The sequence below is a fragment of the Martes martes genome, assembly GCF_963455335.1.
Source record: "Martes martes genome assembly, chromosome: 4".
Lineage (NCBI taxonomy): Eukaryota > Metazoa > Chordata > Mammalia > Carnivora > Mustelidae > Martes > Martes martes.
This window is the reverse complement of record NC_137891.1, coordinates 183,076,237-183,093,147: the sequence shown is the minus strand read 5'-3', so window position 1 is coordinate 183,093,147 and position 16,911 is coordinate 183,076,237. Positions and strand designations below refer to the sequence as shown.

The window sequence follows — 16,911 nt, the reverse complement described above, 5'->3', positions numbered from 1 at the left end:
GGGCAGGAGATGGGCAAATGTTCGTCTCCTCCCCTACACCTCACCTCTCCACATTGGCCCCAGCAGTGCGGCAGTCCCCCTGATCCACGAGGCCCCTTGTCTTATACAAAGAACCCAGCAGGTGCCAGGAACTGGGCCTAGAAGCGTCAGTGCCTAAGCTCCTCATAGCCGCAAAGCAGGATGGCACGTGGGGTTGCAGGTCCCATTTTGCAGCTGAGAACGAGGGGCAAAGCCAGATGAAACCCAAGTGCTCTGTCTCCAAATCCATGCTCTTAACCCCGATTCCCAGGACAGGAAAGGAAGAGGGCAAGCAGGGTGGGGAGGAGGCTGGAGACCTCTGCATGCAAGTTCATTTACCAAAGCAACCCCAGAATGGAGCCCATGAGGCTGAGACAGGCCACCGCGCAATACCCTAAGGGAGGACAGGCAGGGAAAGGTGTCAGGTGGCCTGGGATGGAGACGGGTGAGAGGTCAGGACCTTAAGGAGCAAATGTCTTGAATGTTCAGGGACCCAGATGCTCCTGGGGAGCCTCCCTCCTTGTCCTACAAACCTCACCTGGCCAGGTGATTCCATACCCTTCACAACCCCCTCCTTGGCTTCAGCCCCTTCTCTCATCTAAGTAGTTCTTCTTAACATCTAACTGAAAGTTCTCCTGCTGCATCACCAGCAGACCCCTACTGGAGCACTAGGAGACAGCCCCCAGCCCTGATCACCCTGTCTGTAAGATTAGCGGTGGCTCCCGGTTCAGGGTGGTAATCCTGCTGACAATTAATTGGCTTTTGTTGGAGGAGAATGAATACCGTCTCATCTTAATCTTCTTCATTATTCTCCTTGTTCAGCAGAGTCAACACAAGATTAGGTTTAATTTACGGGGGAAAAAATAGCAAAGTCATTACTCACCAGGAGATCAGGACTGTATCTGCCTGGTATTCTGTGTTCACTGCAGGGGAGGGGCCAAGATGAAGACCCAGGGCTCTGCCAAGCTGGGGGTGAAGTAGCAGGGGTGGTGGTGGGGGAGGGGCGGGGGTGATGTCTAGGCCCCCAGACCTGTTAGGGGCTGGATTCCCGGAGACCACAGTCATCCTAATCTTAAAGAACTCTAGCCTCAGAGGACCTAGCATCCTAAGTATTTCACAGGAGCCTCTGGCGTTAGAGCAGCCCCAAAGCAGGCAGGAGGCCCAGACTTTCAGGCCCAGCCTCGGCCCCAGACAAGAAATCAGGCTTGGAATTCAAATCCCTCCTGCTGATGCCCCCCTTCCTCGGCAGAGATCCGGGCAAGAGGAGCCCAGCCTGGGAACTCCCTTGACGATGCTGACACCTAGTGGTCATCTGAGGAACTGGTCCCTCTTCCCTCCTCCCTATACAGCCACTACTGAACGTACCATGCCTACAAAAACCCAGGTTTCCAAAGAAAATAAATCAGGGGCGAAAAGGAGAACCTTTTCCCATTGCAAAACTGCTAAATAGGGGCGCCTGAGTGGCTCAGTGGGTTAAGGCCTCTGCCTTCGGCTCAGGTCATGATCCCCGGGTCCTGGGATGGGGCCCCGCATTGGGCTCTCTGCTCAGCAGGGAGCCTGCATCCCCTTCTCTCTCTCTCTGCCTGCCTCTCTGCCTACTTGTGATCTCTGTCAAATACATAAATAAAATCTTAAAAAAAAACTGCTAAATAGAGGGCCCCATCAAGAAATCTAAAAGAAAATTAATTTTACCTTCCCCAGCCCCATTACCAAAACGGCCCAGAAACACTTAGCACCCCCTCCTTCCATCTGGGGCAATCAGTAATATACTTTAGAAGGCCTGGAGCCCGACAACCCTTGTCATCTCCACCGTTTCCATGCTTAGTCACCTCAGAGCCTCTAGCTTCTACCCTGGCTCTGTCACCTGGCATGTGCCCATCTTTGAACCCGTGCCAGAGGGAAGTGGCTAGGACTTGAGCAGGAAGTTCAGCTCAACTGGATTTGAAACTGGAAAGTCATGACTATCTACACATTGGTTATATCCCTGGGCAAGTTACCCAACATCTCAGAGTCCGAGCTCTTTCATCTGTAAAATGGCAATATCTGTATCTACTGGAGAGGTCGAAGGAGACGGTGTGTCGAAGGAGACGGTGTGCTTAGCACAAGAATGGGGTCCCACCAGGTCCCAACCGATGCCTGTTATCATCTCCATCACTGCTGTTATCAGCACCCTCTTCATCCTGTTACTCTTGGGAAATTTGGTTTCATCACCCTGACTGTAAGCTGCTCATGTCTAACCCCCCATTCTTAGGTCCTGCTGGATAGAGCAAAGCTTTTTCCTTAAAACATGTATACTGTGTAAGACAGAGCACACAGCAGGTGCTCAGGAAACTCCAGGACTGCCTGCCTATATCTCCAACCTCACGTCAAACCACTTCCCTACTTGCTCACTGAGCCCCAGCCTTTCTGATCTGTGAATGAGTTCATTTCCACCTCAGGGCCTTTGCACTTACTGCTTCTACAATGCGTTCCCCACCCCCACCCCCAGATACCTGCATGGCTGGTTTCTCCTCATCCTTCAAATGCCCCTTCCTCAAAGAGGTCCTCCTTGATCAGTTTGACGAAAGGACCACTCTCACTCTCTAGTTTGTTTACTTCACTATGAAAGTCAAGTGCCTAAATGACTAAGTGGAATGCCAGTTCCACCAGATATTTGCTGTGTGGCCTCAGGCAAGCTGCTTAACCTCTCTGTGCTCCAGGTTTCTCTCCTATGAAAATGCAAGTAGTAATAGTTCCCCCTTCATAAGGTTATTTTAATGAATCTATATATATATAAAGCTCTCAGAGTGTTGCCTGATATGAATGTTAAGTACTCTATCATGTTGATAATTATCTTATTTATTTAGCTGCTTGTATTTAGTTTTCTGTCTAGACTGTATATTCCAGGGGGCAGAGTCCTGGTCTAGTTTAACCCTTCCTGGCAGATAGTAGGCACTCAATAAGCACCGACTGATTAGAAAGGACCTTCAGGAACATGTACCTCTCCTGAGTCTATGTTCAGGGACCAGAGCCATGGCCCTGACGGGTCCGCTATGCACACTCTCCCCTCAGGGAGGGCCCTGAGGCGCCCCCTGCTGGTCAGCGTAGCTTTTCCCTTGAAGGAAGCAGACACCAGCAGTCCTATAATCAATGGGGGGGGGGGGGCGGGGTTAGGGGTGAAGTGCCCCCTGTTTGAAGCCCATTGCCCCTAGGCTGAACCTTGTGCTTCTCGAATGAATCTGTGAGCCATATGCCAAGTCTTGGTTTCTCAGCATCCTCATGTGTACAGCAGGGTTAACAATGCCCTCTCCCCCTTCCTTCCCCATCGTCAACTGGGTCATGGGGGTGGTGTGACAGGCTGTGCCCCCACACATGGCGAGCTTTGCTTGCCCACCTACCCCTGAAACATCAGCCTTTTGATGACTCAGGAGCAGCTGTCTGGTTTTCCCAAGCTAAATGCCACCAGTGTATCCAACAGTCCCTCTGGTGACAGGCACTCAGGGACAGTGGGTCTGAAGCACCCCATTATCTGAATCCCTCAGGTCTCCTCTGTGGGTCCCATGCTCTGGGGCCTTAGGGCAGAGAATCTGGTCTCTGGATTTCTGGCTCCCTTCTCCTGAGAGCAGACCATTGTCCGCAGGTGACCTCACAGGGCTTGCATTCTCCTCCCCCCCCCCATTCCCACCTCCCTGGCTGTTCTGTCTCCCCCATCGTGGCCCCAGAGGCTGAGGTTTCTCTGTGCCCTCTCCCACCTCACTTCACATTTGTCCCCAGCCCTCACCAGGGGCCTTGGCTTTGCTGCTGGCCACATACGCTGCCAATCCTGTCTCTCCAGCCCAGAGCCCCAGACCTCTCAGGAGCCTCTCTTCTGACTGCCCCATGATGGGGGGGGGCTCCTCCACCCGCAGCACCTCCCATCCCCATGTCGCAGCCCTGACATCCCATCCCCACGGGCACCTGGGTTCAACTCCTACCTCTCACACTCACTGAGTCTCCATCCAGCTTCCTCCTTTTGCCCCCAGGGGAGGAGGGGGTGTCCCAGTCCTCTCCCAACTCACCCTCATGGGGCTCCCCACACGCCCATCCTAGCCCATCGCCCCAGAGCACTACCTTGCCTATTACTCTTTTGTGTAAACCTGGAATCTCACGGGGGGGGGGGGACCCTCTTCCTTCACGCTTTCATCAAACCCATCAAGGCATCAATTCCCCTGACTGGCAACCCACGTAGGTGTGGATGGTGCCTTCCCCACCAGACTGTGTGAGATCCCCTAGAAATGACTAAGGATGTGCATAGGGCAGGGGCTCTGCCTCCACCTTCAGACTGGGAGTTCTCTGAGAGACTGAGGGTGTCCCCAGAGATGGGACTCCAGTTGGAGCCCCCCCCCCCAGGACACTGGATATTTCTTTCCAGGGTGCCCCATATTCCTGGGACAAAGAGTGTCTTCCTCACCCCTGGACCCTCAAGGCCCCGCACGGAGCCCGGCACCAGGGCTGGGGCTTCAGGAATCATGAGTGAATGAATGAACCTGTGAACAAGTGCCGGCGGGCCCAGCTTAAACCGGGCCGTCCCATCTGACCCGCAGGTGGCAGCAGGGCTCGGAAGCAAAGGAAAGCTGGACGGCTGCTGAGATTTTTTTTGGTCACCGTTTCCAAGAGGAGAGCACCTGCGTTGAGACTCTCGGTCACCCCCAGGACCTGGGTTTGAGAGCTGCTTGGGAGGCCAGAAAGAGTGCCTGGCACCACAGCCCTGGCCCTTCTGCTCAAACCAGCGCTAAGGGGCCCGCCTCTGGGCAGGGCTGGAAAATGACCGAAGACCAGATGTGAATGACTCCTGCTCAGTCCAACACCAGAGACACCCCAAAGCCACCCTCCCCATCTCCCCATCCCCACCCAGGGCCACTGTCACCCATCCCTGGGCTCAGGAGAATTCCTATTCTCAGTGAGCGGCCAACAACCCCCTCCCCACACCCCACCCCCCAAAGATCCTGCCCTCAGAAAGGAACAGGATGGGGACCAAGGTATCCAGAGGCCTGGAGGGCAACGCCCCCCCCACACACACACACGCCCCGTTCTGGCCTCTGGGCAGCTTGGGTGTCAGTCAGGCGCCAGGCCCAGCTCCCCACTCCTCGCCCTCACAATCCCAGCCTTTGTCCAGCCGGCCCAGGCCTGGCCAACTCTGCACCGGCCCAAGGGCCCCTGGAAACCAGAGCAGCTGGAGCCCCACCAAGTATTTTTCCAGGCCGGGCCAGGGGCCCTCAGGAGACAGAGGATGCAAAGGGAGCGGTGTTCATTCATCCGTTTGTTCATTCATTCCTTCCTTGGACAAATAATATTTATTCGGCGCCCACTTCGTGGCAGGCATGGTACTAGGTGCAGGGGGTTCAGCAGTGGGCCCAGCCCAGGCCCAGACCCTCACCCATCTTACTTTCCAGATGCAAATAGATGCCAACAAAACCGCTCTTTCCCAGTGTGGGGGCTGGGCTTGGAGTGTGGGGCAGGAGAAGCCGTGTGGGGGTCGGGGTGGGAAAGGGGAGGAGTCTACCCACTAGACCTACATACCCCAGACCTCTGCCCCTCCTAGGCGAGGCGGCTGAGGTTGGAGAAGGGGGGTCCCTCAGGGCTCCACCCACACGCTGCTGTTGGTCACCCGGGCCCCGAACCAGCCCTTCCAGTAGACGGAGTCCTGACCCCCGTGCTCGAAGCGGACAAAGCGGACGCCGGGCCCATAGTCGGTGAAGGTGTGGGAGATCTGGGGAGTGGACGTAGGAGGGTCAGATTAGGGCCCTGGCGCCTCCCCCAGCTACCCCACCCCGGTACACTTTCCCGCCTCCAGCCTCCCCCCCTACTACGGATTTCTCAGCCGGGGTCTCTCTTCCACACCTCCGCCAAGTAGGCCCCAACCTCGTTCCGTGGGCGGGGTTCCCACGAGCCCCGCCCCTCTTTCCCAGGCCCCGCCCCATCACCCGGAGCCTCCAGATTCACCTGGATCCAGCCCGCATCGTCGCTGTCTGGGGGCACGGCCACCTGCCCGCTGCTGAACTCAGCCAGCACGTCCTCGTGCTCCGACAGCAGCTTCACGGTGAGCTCGTACAGGCAGCCGGCGTCGCTGCGGCCCGAGTACCTGCCCCGAGGGAGGGAGCGATTGCCCGCCAAGCCTCCCGGAGCTGGTACTGCGGGTCGCGCCTGCTACAGAAGTTCTCATTTCCGCCCAACCCCGCCGGCCGGTACTGTCAAGGTGCCCGTTTTACAGATAAGGAAACTGAGGCCAGAGAGAGAAAGGACTCGCCCAAGGTCCAAACCCAAGGCCTACACCCCAGACCCAACTCTGAGGCAAGCCAGCCGGCAGTGACGCGCTTTGTTTTTTTCACTGCCAACATTTAGAAATCAGGAGGGGAGGTGGATTTCCACCTTCTCCTGAAAACCCCTGGCCCACATGGCCACGACCACTAGAGTTGGGATGCAGTGGCCCCTGGGGCAGAGCAGCGGCTCCAAGCTGCCCCTATACACACACACACACACACACATACACACACTCCCTGCTTCACACCCCCCCCCCCCACAGTCCTGGCCCAGCCCCATGGCCGCTCACCAGTCCTTCGCCACGATGGCCGGCTGAGTGGTGTCCAGCAGCTCCTCCCAGTAGCCCTCAGCCTGCAGGTCAATGACCTGCGCTTTGCGACACCACCTGGGGAACTGGAGTTAGGAGGGGGTGGCGACCCCTCTCCCCTCTTTGCCCTCCATCCCCCTTCTCCTTACTCAAAGGACGAGGCGAAGTACTTCTTGACGCTCTCATCGTGGATGAATTCCACCCCACAGTCTCCGGGCAAGTCCTCCACCCTCCAGCCGTCCCCACCGTGCTCCACGTCGCACCAGCCCTCCAGGTCCTCTGTAGGAACAGGACAGCCCCACGCTGGTCACCCACTCCCTGCTGAGGGTGTGCCTGGGCTGGCTCTTTGTCCGATAGTTGGGGCGGGGGGACACGGGACGCTGGGCAGGTGATGGTGTGGGTAGAACCGGAGGCACTTCCTGTCCGTCCCCAGATTCTTTCTCCCGCCTGGGAGGGTCCCCCACGGGGCCGGTCTTGCCCTGGCTGGCTGAGAGTGGAAGGACCTGGGAAAGGGACCCCACTCCCCGCCCCCAGAGAACAGGCGACCAGGGAGGCAACCATATGTACAGTATTTGATGGGGCCACTCGGCAGGGCATCGGGCCAGGGCTTTATGTCACGCAGCACTCCGAGCGGGCCAGCGTTGTTCCTGCCCATTTTGCAGAAGGGGAAACTGAGCCCGCCGAGCCCCTCACCTTCTCCGCACGGATTGCGCAGCAGGTTGCGCCGTCGCTTGCTCAGGAAGTAGAACTGCTGCCAGTGGTCGCGCTCGTCCTCGGCGCCGCCTTCGGGCACCAGCCCCTCCTGCTGGCACTTGAGCAGCCAGAGAGGGGCGCCGTCCACCAGCTCCTTCCAGCGCAGGCACACCAGGCGGCAGGCCTGCACCAGCTGCGCGGCGGGCAGCTCGGCCAGCACGCGCAGCAGCAGCGGCTCGGGCAGCTCGTCCAGGTACGGCGCCGCCGCGGCCTCCTCGTCCTCCTCCTCGGGCCGCTCCTCCCCGGCGCTCGCCTCCTCCGCGCCCGCCTCCTCCTGCTGCCCCTCTGGGCTCACCTCCTCCTCCGGCTGGCCCACGCTCTCTGCAGGCGGGGGCGCGGGGGGGGGGGGTGCTGTGACTCTGCTCAGACCGTCCCTCTCCGAGCTCGAGAACCCCCATGCGTCGGGTATCTGCCTCCCACCCACCCTCGGATAATCCGCAGCTGGGGCCCGAGATTCTGTGCCCAGAGACTGGTGCCCAGTGGAGGAGGCCCACCCAAGGTTGGGGGAGGGGTGAGGACCACAGACCAGTCCTCAGTCCCAAGAGTGGCCTCAGAGGCCTCAGTTGTCCCTGCAGGGCCAGTAAACCTGAGAAGACAAGAGCTGATAAAATATTCCTATAAGGGCATGCATGCATTGCACAAACTTGACTTGATGTGTCACACCTCCACTCCTTTATCCTTACCACCAACCCCTGAGATCCCTGCTCCCCTCACCTCCTCTGGGGAGTGCTCCCAGACTTCCCACCAGGACATCTTCCCACTGTGGAGCTCCTGTCCGGCCTAGCCATCGTCCTAGCGTGTGTGGGGGCTTGGAAACACCTCTCTCAGGACCAGACTCAGTGCGAGAGGGCAGGAACTGGGTCTCGGACACTCACGGCTTCATCCCAGTGCCCGGCATCTGGAACCCTCCCTGGCACACTGTCAGCAGCTAATGTTTACTGGGCACGGAGCAAGAGCTAGACATAGTTCTAAGCGGTTTCTTTACTCTAAATCCTTACAGCCCCTCTTCGAGGTTGTTCCTGCTGCCGTTGCTGTTTCATTGATGAGGAAGCTGAGGCGTAGAGGGGTGAAACCGTCCAGGATCACACAGCAAATGAGTGGTGGGAGCCTGCACTTGAACCCAGGCAGCCCAGCTCCAGAGCCACCATTAACCACCATGCCCTCAATGAAATAAGGTATTGGCTTTGGAGGCACCGTTTTGAGTTTGAGTTTGATTCACCAAAGGTTACACCCCTAGTATGAGGGCAGGGCCGTGGGGGTCTGAGGCTGAACGGAAGGGAGAGCAGGGGTTGGAACCCCCCGCCAGCCACAGCTGGGTGACGGGGGGGCTCCCTAAAAGAGAGCAGGTATGTGGAACAGGGACATATAATAAATGCTGGAGAAATGAAGGTCCTTTCACTCCCTTCTTTTCCTACCCCCGGCCCTCTGTTTCCTCATCTGTGGAATGGGAGTAATCATTGGGCCAGACCACTCAAACAAGTACTGATGTTCTGATCCCCTGAGGAGGGGGCCAGAACACTCTAAATTGTAAGGAGGGGGGCAGATGTCAGGAGCTGCAGGCTGGACTGTCTCCTGGAACCCAGCCGGCCTCAGCTGGGCCATCAAAACCTTGAGTAAGCAGATACTGAGTGCAATGTCTCGGGAGGAGGAAGACAGTGGCGAGGAGATGGGGCCACTCCGGGTGATGGGGGGGGGGGGGGCAGTGTTCTCAGACGTAGGATGGGAGGGGTAGTCCTAAGGGTTAGAGACTGGAAAGCCCAGGCAGTGGTAGAAACAGGCTGAGCAGTGGGGGAGGGCACAGGCAGGGTCTAGACCCAAGTCAGGGTGTTGCCAGGACCCTGGCCTGCCAGCACTTACCTCCTTCCCCATGTGCAGTATTTTCTCCCCCTCCCACATCAGACCCTCGAGCTCAATCAGGGTTTACCTCTTCAGAGCCCAGAGCACAGTCAAACCTGCATAACACTCTCCTTCGTTAATAGCTCTTTTTTTTTTTTTTTTTTTTTGCCACATCTTTATGATGTGGGAGTTTACCCTTTCTCTTTTCCAAAGAAGGAACTGCGGCCCAGAGAGGCTTACTAGCTTCACTCAGGAACAAAGGGCATGCAGAGAGGAAAATGCCAGGCCCCAAAGCCACATCACCTGCCTGTCCTGCTGCCCACAGCTCTCTGGGGAGCTGGGCCCAGTGTCCTCACCTCTCCGCCCCTCCCCCTGCCCTGCCCTGGCCCTGGTGGACACCTGATGCTCCCCCGAAAGGTGCACCTTGCCCGGTCCCCTCTCCTGGCCTCAGGCCTGGCTCTCCAGGCCCCAGATCTGATTACAGGCCCCCCCACCCTTTTCCAGCACACACAACTCCCCACATTGTTGCCATCGGAAAGTTATCTGGCCCCTGGAAGCTGCCCCCCAGGCTGACTCACCTGCACTGGGCCCTGGAGGGGAACAGCTGAGCCCTGGGAAAACAGCAGGGCCCATTCTGGGGCCCTACAGAGGGTGTGGCAAGGGGGTCACGGATGGGGGGCAGGGGCTGAAGGAACTGGGAGTTTCAGTGCTAGAGGAGAGGGGCTTGGCTGCCTGAGCGTGCATGAGTGTTTCCCGTGGCCTGCTCCGAGCAAGGCCCCCTCTCAGATGGGCCTGGTGGGGGCAGGGGTGGGGGAATCTGCAGACAGGTCTTGTTCCCACCCTGACTCAGCAGGCAAACCCTACAGGCTCAGTAGGGACTTCAAGGGATGGGGGGGGGGGGTCCCTTGTGCCAGACAAGATGACTGGGCAGTCTCAGGGCCCTGAGCATAGGCAAGAGCTGTGCCCCAGCAACCACTGACGGCTGGTCTGATCCCCACTGGGCAACCAGCAACGCAGTTGAAGAGCAGCCCCACTAGCCAAGGGAGCCCAGGAGGAAGACTGGGGTGGGGTGGGAGAGGCCGGTAACCCCAAGAAATCCATGGGGCTACAGGAAGCTGAAGGGCCAGAGCTGGCAAATGAAAGAAGTTGATGGAAGAAAAAGGCATGCAGCCTCCTGAGATGTGTCCCAGACCCGAACCCAACAGACCCTCAGGTAGCGAGAGGGGGGAATGTGGGATGACTCCTGTGCTATGTCCCTGGTAAAGAGGACCCAGGAGCCCGTCACCTCTGGAGGCCTCCAGCCAGCCAAAGGGCTGTGCTCTTTTAAGAATGTCTCAAGGGGTTTGCTTGGGTGAAAGTTTGCTGCGCTGGATGTCGGGGACCCCCTCGCTCTCTGATGCCCCCTCTCTGTAGCAGTCGCCCGCCTGACCCGGTCTCCCCTCCCGGGCTTGAGCGAGTGGATCCGGCTGGCGGCAGCTACCTGGTTCACCGTCTCCGTCCATCGCTGCGGAGGGCGGTCTTGAGAGGAGGAGGAGCCGGAGCGCTGCGGGGCTGCGGGGCTGCCCGAGTCCCGCGGCGGCGGCGGCGAGTCCAGGCGCTGTCCGCGTCTAGGTCGGGGCCCGGCTGGCCGCGCCTCTTAAAGGCCCCAGCCTCCCCCCACCCCCCGCCCCGCCTTTGGCCGGTCGCCGGGACGCCCCGCAGTCTGGAGCGGTCGGCCCCAGGCCTGAGGCTACTGGTTCCTCGGCGGACCCAGGAGGCAGGGAAAGGTCGGGAGTCGGGTTTTTTAATGGGGGGGGGGCAGGAATCCGATTTGGGGCGTCCGTCTTCCAGCTCCCTCCAGGGGTGGCTGCTGGGAGGAGGAGACGAGGGGGCAGCGAGTCTGGGTCAGGCGGAGGGTGCGGGGCGCGCAGCCCAGGAGGAGGGAGGGGGCAGAGGCTCCTCCGGTGCCCCCCACCCCCACCAGGTAATTTTCCTACAGCGCGATGGGGAGGCACTGCGCGGGGCAGGGCCGAGGGGGCGGGCCCGGGGCGGGGTCTGGCGGTCAGGGGCGGGGCCGCACGCTCCAGCTAGGACAGGCCGAGGCCCGCCCAGCCCCAGGGCGGAGCGGGACCGCGCAGCGGCGGCGGAGCGCAGGTGACCGCGGGGAGTGGGCGCTGGGAGCCCCGCGGTGGGGGAGCCGGCGGCCCAGGGCCCCGCGGGCGGGCGGACTGCGCGGACGAGGAGGAAGGCCCGGCGCGGACAAGGCCCAGGCCTCGGGGACTGCGCGGCGCGGCCGAGAGCGGCAGCGGAGGCGAGAACCCGGGCTGGGGTGGCTAATCAATGCCCAGGGGTCGGAGCCCCGGCTTTGGGGGGTACTTGAAAGCCACAACGCGAGGTGGGAAGGCTGCAGGCGCGCCAGGGATCCTGGGGCTGAAGCCCAGCCGCGGGGGTAGAGGTGGGCGTCTGGGAAAGGCCTTTCCCCATCGCCCACCCCCTCGCGAGTCCCAGCTGGGCAGATCATTTTATTCTGCGGCCTCGAGAAAGTCTTTTGAGCTCTTTGGACCTACGTCGGAGACAATGATAATTATCCCCTGCCCCCAACCTCTCTTCCACCTCCATCTGAGGACTTGCTGGATGGTTCTGCCGGACTGCGCATTGTTACTTACACTCCATAAATACAGACTGGCCTATTGGAAAAGGCTTGCTCTAGAAGCAGAGAAGACTCCGTCCTCTGTCCCTGTCCGTTTGACCTTGGGCAGGTACTCGCACGCCTCCCGGCCTCCTTAGCGTCCTTTAGAGGCCGTTGTGAGGTGACAGTAAAATCGGTCACCTTTTTTTTTTTTTAAAGATTTTATCTATTTACTGGAGAGAGAGCAGGAGAGCATGAGCTGGGGTAGAGGGAGAAGCAGACTCCCCTGCTGAGCAGGGAGCCTGATGCTGAGCTGCATCCCAGGGCCCTGGAATCATTACCTGAGGCTAAGGCAAGACACTTAACCGACTGAGCCACACAGGCGCCCCCAAATCAATCACCTTTTATCAAGCATCTGCTGCATCAGGTCATTTGAAACCATTTTAGTACCCTTCCTGACCCCATTTTACAGAGGAGGAAACTGAGGCTCAGAGAGGCAGAGTGAATATCCCGAGATAGTAAATGGCAGAGCTGGGATGGGAATGTCCACCGCCATGGGGTGCTGCAAATTTTCAATTCTGGGGAGGGAGCCCAGTCTATATATCTTTCTATATATCTTTCAATAACTACAGGGGGGGCATCCAGAAGCCACCCGCCATGGCCGTGGGGAACATCAACGAGCTGCCCGAGAACATTCTGCTGGAGCTGTTCACGCACGTGCCCGCCCGCCAGCTGCTACTGCGCTGTCGCCTGGTCTGCAGCCTCTGGAGAGACCTCATTGACCTGGTGACACTCTGGAAGCGAAAGTGCCTTCGGGAGGGCTTCATCACTGAGGACTGGGACCAGCCCGTGGCTGACTGGAAGATCTTCTACTTCCTCCGAAGCCTCCACCGGAATCTCCTACACAACCCGTGTGCTGAAGGTGGGGTGCAGAGCGGGTCTGGCGTGCCCCCAATGCACACACTGCCATGATAGCAGCTGGCTTTCATTATGCACTTACTATGAGCCAGGCACCCTGGATTGTTTAACTCCTTTAATCCTCTCACAATAATCCTAAGAGGTAGATGCTGTTAGCACTCCCGTTTTTCAGATGGGCAAACTGAGGCCAAGAGTGGCATTTTTGTATTCCAAACCTTATTTCCCCAGTGACCTTTCCTAGGAGAGGGACTGTTGGCCAGTTGGGACTACCTGTGCCCAAGATACAAGACCAGGAAGTCAGAGCCATATTCTGTTGGCCTAGTTCCAAGACTCCAGGGCTAGGCTTCCTAGGACGGCCCCAGAGTGCAAAGGGGACTTTACTTATGGAAGAATGAGAGATCCAGTCTTCTTTCCAGCATATTACAACAACAGGTAAAACAAAATTTCTGCATCACCTAGAGCTCCCTTTTTCCCTTACTGTGCTGTAACTCATCGGCTCCACACTGGGATGAGATGGGAGCCTTGTTTCCCATTATGTGGCCAAATTCTGGAGCAAGATAATAATGACATGACTCCAAGCTGTCCACAGTTTCAGATGCCTGCCTCCCTTGACTCCCCAACAGCCATGTTCTTGACCACCAGTTGGTATACTATGGTCCATGAGCCAAATCTGGCCCAGAAGCTAAAAGTCATTTTTGCAGTTTTAAGTGGTTATTAAAAAAAAAAAAAAGACTGCAACAGAGATAGATAGTATATAGCCCACAAAACTTACAGTATTTTGGCCCTTTACAGAAAAAGTCTGCCAGCCCTTGTTCTTAACTCCAGTTTACAGAGGACAAAACCAAAGCTCAGAGAGGGAAAGCAACTTATCTAAAGTCACACAGCCCAGTATCTGGACAAACCTCAGATCTGTCTGGTGGGTGTCAGAGTGTTCTCCATCCCGGAAGGGTCATTCACGTGGTCATTCACATGGTCACATGTCTTGGGATTCCCAGTGGAAATCACTATGATGCTGGGCACATAGGCAGTATCTAATAGAAGACAACCACTATGGATCTGCAGTGTCCTACAGCATGGGGCTCGAGGGCAGCTGCAGAGATTCAGGGAGAGGATCAGGGAGGAAGGGGCTCTTGTAAGAAAGAGACCACTGGGGAGGGGGGGCCTCCCTATGATGTAAATTCTGCTTTATGGCCAGAGGGCTTTGAATTCTGGAGCCTGGACGTGAATGGCGGTGATGAGTGGAAGGTGGAGGATCTCTCTAGAGACCAGAGGAAGGAATTCCCCAATGACCAGGTCAAGAAATACTTCGTGACTTCTTATTAGTAAGATCCGAGGCTGGGGAAGTGTTGGGGTGGGGGGAAACCCAATACACTTCACCCTGGGGTCTCCTGCTCTGGGAAGGGCAGTCCTAGCCCCCCCCCCCAGTGCCCTAGTGCTGAGCCCCAGCCCCTCCCACCCCTCTGCCCGCCCCCAGCACCTGCCTCAAGTCCCAGGTGGTGGACCTCAAGGCCGAAGGGTATTGGGAGGAGCTGATGGACACCACACGGCCGGACATCGAGGTCAAGGACTGGTGAGTGCCTGGGGCGAGGGTCTGGGGGAGGGGGGCCTGCCACTCAGGCGCCCCACCCCCACCCTGCCCCCCATCTCCAAGGCCCTGATGGGCCCTCCCTCTGCCCACAGGTTCGCAGCCAGGCCAGACTGCGGGTCCAAGTACCAGCTGTGTGTTCAGCTCCTGTCGTCAGCACACGCACCTCTAGGGACCTTCCAGCCAGACCCGGCCACGATCCAGCAGAAGAGCGATGCCAAGTGGAGGGAGGTGTGTGGGCGAGGAAGAGGGCAGGTGGCACATCGCCCGAGGTGGAGACTGCAGTCAAACAGGCTTGGGTTCAGATCCCAGCTCTGCGGCTTCTCACCTGGGCCTTGGTCACTCAGCGTCTGAAATGATGCTGGTAAAGCCATGTTCAAAAAGGGTGACCATTATTAGTTATTAATATCAGTTATTACTACTATCTAGACCAAGGGCACCCAACATTTTCTTAACAGGCCAAATACAAATATTTTGGGCTTTGCAGGCTGAGTTGTCTCTGCCCCAACTACTCAGCTCTTCAACTCTGCCACTGTGTGGTGAAAGCGGCTTTATGGACATGGCTGTGTTTCAAGAAAACTTTATTTACAAAATTTTACAAAAGGGCAGTGGGCCCCTGGGCCACAGTTTGCCAATCTGACCAGTACTGTCCAGTAGAATTTTCTGCAGCAGTAGAAATGGTCTGTCTGCACCTGTGGTATGGTATAGCCACGTGTGACCATGGAACGCGTCCTAAGAGCCAGATTCTGCTGTGACTGAGGAACTAAATTTTTAATTTTATCTAATTTTCATGAATTTCAGCTTAAATAGCCACACGTGCCCAGGGATGACCATAGCGGACATCTTTTGGCAGTTTACAGACTTTCCTTCTGTTCCCTTCCATTCCTTTGAGCTGCCCTTAGGTAATCCTGTGGAGTGGACCCGGGAGGATTTGCTCCATTTTACAGATGAGGAAACTGAGGCAGAGAGGGGAAGTGGCCTGCCCAAAATCACAGAATTAGAGCTAGCACTGAGTTCTGCAGACTCTTGGTCCACCACTAAGACCTTGGCCCCTTCCTTGCTCTTGACCTCTCTCCACTTGTCCCCCACCCAGGTCTCTCACACCTTCTCCAACTACCCGCCCGGCGTCCGCTACATCTGGTTTCAGCACGGCGGCGTGGACACTCACTACTGGGCCGGCTGGTACGGCCCGAGGGTCACCAACAGCAGCATCACCATCGAACCTCCCCAGCCTTGACACCCCCCAAGCCCTGATCCGCCAAACCCTGACTGCTGTCAGAGAACGGCTGGGTTAGGGAAGGGGAGGGTGACCAGGCTCCCCCAGACCTCCTAGTTCATCCTTGCCCCTCAGTCGCCTATTCTGTGGAGCCTCTCAGTTTGTGCGGCCCTCACAAGCCGTGGCGGGGGGCAGTGCTCTAGGCCCAAAGTCTCAACCTGAATGACGTCAGGGGAGGCCTGGTGTCAGGCCCTTTAAGAGATGGGGCCCCTGAGGTTGGGGAGGTGCAAGGTGTTCTCCCAGGCTCCTCCAAGAGTGGTCTCCAAGCTCAGATGCCAACCTAGATGTGTGTCTCTACCTTCCCCTCCTGGGTCCTTCCTCCCTGTCTCCATTGGGGGCCCTCGGAGCAGGGACAATCTGGACATCTGGCAAGCCTGTGGCTGCTCTGGCTAGTGCAGATGCTGGGAGGTGACCATGTAGCTCAGCCAGATCTGAGAGTGGAAGGGGGGCTGTGCTGGCCTGTCCTCTGCCTCATCCTGCCACTCCTAAGCTCTTTGCTCTGCCTGCCTGCTCAGAGACGTGACTTTGACCCAGAGGCTCAGGCCTAGTCTGAGATGGACAGGGCCAAGATGGAGTGGGGGCCTCACTGTCAATGAAGCCCAGAAGTCAGATGGGTATCAGGCAGGGGTAGGATCTTCAAAAGACCCCTGGAATCCTGTGCATGGTAACCCAGGGCAGGGGAGGGGTGGATCAGACCCTGAATCTGAGAGCTGGGGCACTAAGCCCTGGGATGAGGTGAGTGGGTGGTTTTCAAGGACCACCTGTCCACCTCTATGCTTAGACCAGCTTCCCCGGGGCTTGGAATGTCCTAACCTACCCTTGGAACTGCCTTTCCTTGCACCCCCCACACCCTGCCCAGCCTCACTCCTGCCTCTCCCTCCTGCTGGAAGGACAGCAGTGCTCGGGTTTTGCCCCTGCTGCATGCAGCTAAATAAAAGGTGTTTCCGCCCAACCTTTGTCCTGTGGTCTCTGGGAGGAAAGGCAAATTTAATGGGAGGTCCTGCCCTGGACCTGCAGAAGGTGAGCCTGTGTGGCTTCTGTCCAAGGTGCAGGGAATGACTGACACTTCAGTAGCCAGACTATGGCAGGACCAGGGCCCTCATACAGATTCCTTAATGAGTCACCGACATCTCACCCCAGCAGGCCTCCAGTACTGGCAGCTTCCTCCAGAGGCCTGGCCACAAACCTGGGGTGAGGGGGGAGCAGTGGGTATCTGAGATACACCTCATGCTGGGTGTGCCGTCACAGGCTCACTGCTCACTGGTATCTTACTTACTCTGCCAAGAGCTTTACAGACATTAGGTGAAGCCAAAGCATTTAGAATGGTGTAT

At 57.7% G+C, this 16,911-nt stretch overlaps 2 protein-coding genes across 4 annotated transcripts; one reads left to right on the top strand and one right to left on the bottom strand.

The window, feature by feature from the left end:
* Positions 1 to 5,301: 5,301 nt before the first annotated feature.
* FBXO2 (F-box protein 2) lies at positions 5,302 to 10,695 on the bottom strand (the record flags this gene model as incomplete). The annotated part of the gene is made up of 6 exons (XM_080802789.1): positions 5,302 to 5,746; positions 5,980 to 6,118; positions 6,587 to 6,682; positions 6,754 to 6,883; positions 7,298 to 7,678; positions 10,674 to 10,695. The coding sequence occupies 6 exons, from the start codon at positions 10,693 to 10,695 to the stop codon at positions 5,612 to 5,614; spliced, it is 903 nt and encodes a 300-aa protein (XP_080658915.1). The 3' UTR covers positions 5,302 to 5,611.
* A 549-nt stretch (positions 10,696 to 11,244) lies between these two features.
* Positions 11,245 to 16,530, top strand: LOC308342378 (F-box only protein 44). Of its 3 annotated transcripts, none has more exons than XM_080802786.1 (6): positions 11,268 to 11,326; positions 12,434 to 12,723; positions 13,915 to 14,041; positions 14,194 to 14,289; positions 14,400 to 14,535; positions 15,398 to 16,530. In XM_080802786.1, the coding sequence occupies exons 2-6, from the start codon at positions 12,459 to 12,461 to the stop codon at positions 15,539 to 15,541; spliced, it is 768 nt and encodes a 255-aa protein (XP_080658912.1). In that variant the 5' UTR covers positions 11,268 to 11,326; positions 12,434 to 12,458; the 3' UTR covers positions 15,542 to 16,530. The 3 variants fall into 3 exon arrangements, with proteins under 3 accessions (XP_080658914.1, XP_080658912.1, XP_080658913.1); XM_080802787.1 differs by having other exon boundaries at positions 11,295 to 11,326; positions 13,915 to 14,012; XM_080802788.1 differs by lacking the exon at positions 14,194 to 14,289 and having other exon boundaries at positions 11,245 to 11,326; positions 13,915 to 14,012.
* The last annotated feature ends 381 nt before the right edge of the window (positions 16,531 to 16,911 follow it).

What these genes read in the sequence shown, in the direction of transcription:
- LOC308342378 (XM_080802786.1), top strand. Translation starts at nt 12,459, where the DNA reads ATGGCCGTGGGGAACATCAACGAGCTGCCCGAGAACATTCTGCTGGAG. An exon ending in TACTTCGTGACTTCTTATTA is followed by an intron (nt 14,042 to 14,193) that starts GTAAGATCCGAG and finishes GCCCGCCCCCAG; the next exon opens with CACCTGCCTCAAGTCCCAGG. An exon ending in GACATCGAGGTCAAGGACTG is followed by an intron (nt 14,290 to 14,399) that starts GTGAGTGCCTGG and finishes CTCTGCCCACAG; the next exon opens with GTTCGCAGCCAGGCCAGACT.